Genomic DNA, 2,730 nt, shown 5'->3' on the forward strand with positions numbered 1-2,730 from the left:
TATCTGTCAAAGCCCAGACAGTCCCTGCTCTCTATAATCAAAATATTGTATATTTATTGCATGTGGCATTCTTTCCAGTTCAATTTGGTGCTTATTTTATACATACTTTACTTCTATTTTTTTCCTCTCTCTGGTAGACTTAGGATGTCTAGGGGAGGTGCAGGGTTCGGTCCTGTGTTAGGTGTGTAGCGAAAGATATTATGTTAGGTCGTTCCAGGGCCTTTTTTAACCCCGTCCAGCCAGGTCTTTCTTGGTCTTCCTCTTGATTTTAAGCCAGAATCATGGATATGGTAAGCTCAAGCCGCTAGCTGTTTCTGGGGCATTGTGGTTAGATGTCCAAACCATTTGGCTCTTTGACTCTCTATGAAATGTTATTACTGGTGGTTTTAACTTTTATAGGCGTATGGTCTCGTTCCTTATGCGGTCTCTTCTGGTGACGTTAATGGTTTTGTGGAGACACCCCATTTTGCATGAATTGGTTTTTTTTTCTTTTGTCTTGTTTAGAGACCATATTTGGCACGGGTACGTTAATATTGGTATGAAGATGCTATTGGTGAGTTTAGATTTCACTTCGGTTGAGATGTCCTTGTGACTGAGCAGGGGTACTAGTTTGTAGGTCACTGCATTTGCCTTCATAGTTCTTGTTTCTATTTCTTATTTTATACCTATGGGCTAAAAAGGAGCAGGGTTATAGGCAAATTAGTGATGCCGAAAACTTGGATGATAAAACTGGTTACGATCAAAGGAGGAATAACCTTACTGATTGGTCGAATTAAAGAACATGCAGGGCTGTCATTATGTCCTTTGTTGCTTTCAAACGCTTCCTTTTCCAGACCTCGCTGCTCCAATTTGCCCCAGACACAGACATTTTAGACCCTTCGAATGCCCAACATCACAAAATCTCTTAGTCTTAGTTATGCCCACAAGAGCTTCTTCTATTCTGTGTGTGTAGTTGTTTTGCAACGTAATCAACACATATTGGCCTAACAAAGCCAAGCCCAAATTAATAAGCATGCATTTTTGTTATCTTTGTTCAAGGAAACCCAATAAAGCAGCAGAGATAACAACGGTTGACTAAATCAAACCACTTTCAACAAAAACAGCCACCGTAAAGTGACTGAGTATGAGAGGACGTATAGGACCTATCAGTAGCACCCTCCATATATTCAAATAGATAGATAGATAGATAGATAGATAGATAGATAGATAGATAGATAGATAGATAGATAGATAGATAGATAGATAGATAGATAGATAGATAGATAGATAGATAGATAGATAGATAGATAGATAGATAGATAAAGGAAGAGAGAGAGAGGGAGAGAGAAGGAGAAAGAGAGAGAGAGAGAGAGAGAGAAGAGAGAGAGAGAGAGAGAGAGAGAGAGAGAGAGAGAGAGAGAGAGAGAGAGAGAGAGAGAGAGAGAGAGAGAGAGTTGGGGCAACAACTGTCAAAATCGAAAGGATTTTTGTTTTTAATTTGCATATTATGTATGTGTGAGAAATGGGAATAGACAGACATAGAAACACGCAATAAGGCACGGAAAGAGAGACAGTTAGTTAAACAGACAACTTAGGAAACCTTGAAGATCGTAAAAACAACAGATAGACTGAGCGCCGTACCTTATCTCACCTTGCACGAATCCGTCGACTCAGAAAAGGTGACGTCACAGCAATGCACCTCTCCGTAGTCATGGCAACCAGTAACCAGTTCGCCTGCTGCCCTGTAGCATTACCCAGAGTCTCCAGCATACCGCACCCGACATCTCCCAGTTTGACGTCATAACGGGTCAAGGTCATGAACAGAAGTTTACAAATGAGACAAACGTTGTCCACAAAGGCCAAGGTCGCCACATAATACGAGCTGCGGTAGCGAGGGGTCAAGGTTAGGGAAGTTGCGATAGCAAAGACGTTGCCAGGGAAACCAAGAGCGAAAACCACCCATAGGTAGATGCGGTTGAGGAAAAGTCCGGCCTCGTAAATGGGAAAGTCCTCAATTAATCCTTCGTCGAAAGACAGCACAGATCTGTTTGTGGTGGTGGCAGCTGCTGAGGACTGGGAGGACCACTGGGGGTCATCGTGAGACAGAGACTGGTTGAGAGTCAGCGCGTCGGTCTGGTCTCTTAAGGAGAACATCTGTTGTTAAAGTTGGAACTGTTGTAGGGGTGGCTGGAAGGCTCCACTGGTAAATTCTACGTCTTCACTTTCCTTCTTTTCTTTCTTTTTCTCTCTCTGTCTCTGTCTCTGTCTCTGTCTCTGTCTCTCTTTCTCTCTCTCTCTCTCTCTCTCTCTCTCTCTCTTTCTCTCTCTCTCTCTCTCTCTCTCTCTCTCTCTCTCTGTCTCTCTCTGTGTTTGTCTCCCTCTTTCTCTCTCTCTGTCACACACACCCACAAACTCTCACTCTCTTTCTCTCTCTCTTTCTCTATTTTTCTCTCTGTCTCTTTCCATCTCTCTCCGTCTCTCTCTCTCTTTGTCTCTCTCTCTCTCTCTCTCTCTCTCTCTCTCTCTCTCTCTCTCTCTCTCTCTCTCTGCCTTGTTGAAACTATTGCTGTGGTGGCTGGAGTGCGCCACTGGTAGGTCTCCCTCTTCTGTTTCTATCTGTCTGCCTGTCTTGTTTTTCGCCACAGCGAAATGACCGACATGGTGTCCGTGTGTGCTACTTATTGCTCATAGAAGCCACTGTGTCTCTTGTTGTTAATGATGATGTTGAGCTGGTGTTATCTATATTTCTAG

General features: G+C 43.2%; 1 protein-coding gene across 1 annotated transcript in view; it reads right to left on the reverse strand.

The window, feature by feature from the left end:
- The window catches only part of LOC101849547, an 11,719-nt gene extending 9,469 nt beyond the window's left edge, over positions 1-2,250 (reverse strand). The window contains exon 1 of the mRNA XM_005101376.1: positions 1,631-2,250. Within this exon, the coding sequence (XP_005101433.1) occupies positions 1,631-2,133 (503 nt within the window). The 5' untranslated portion in view covers positions 2,134-2,250. The remainder of the gene's footprint in view (positions 1-1,630) is intronic.
- Between the last annotated feature and the right edge of the window lie 480 nt (positions 2,251-2,730).

The sequence above is a fragment of the Aplysia californica genome, unplaced genomic scaffold, assembly GCF_000002075.1.
Source record: "Aplysia californica isolate F4 #8 unplaced genomic scaffold, AplCal3.0 scaffold00280, whole genome shotgun sequence".
NCBI lineage: Eukaryota > Metazoa > Mollusca > Gastropoda > Aplysiida > Aplysiidae > Aplysia > Aplysia californica.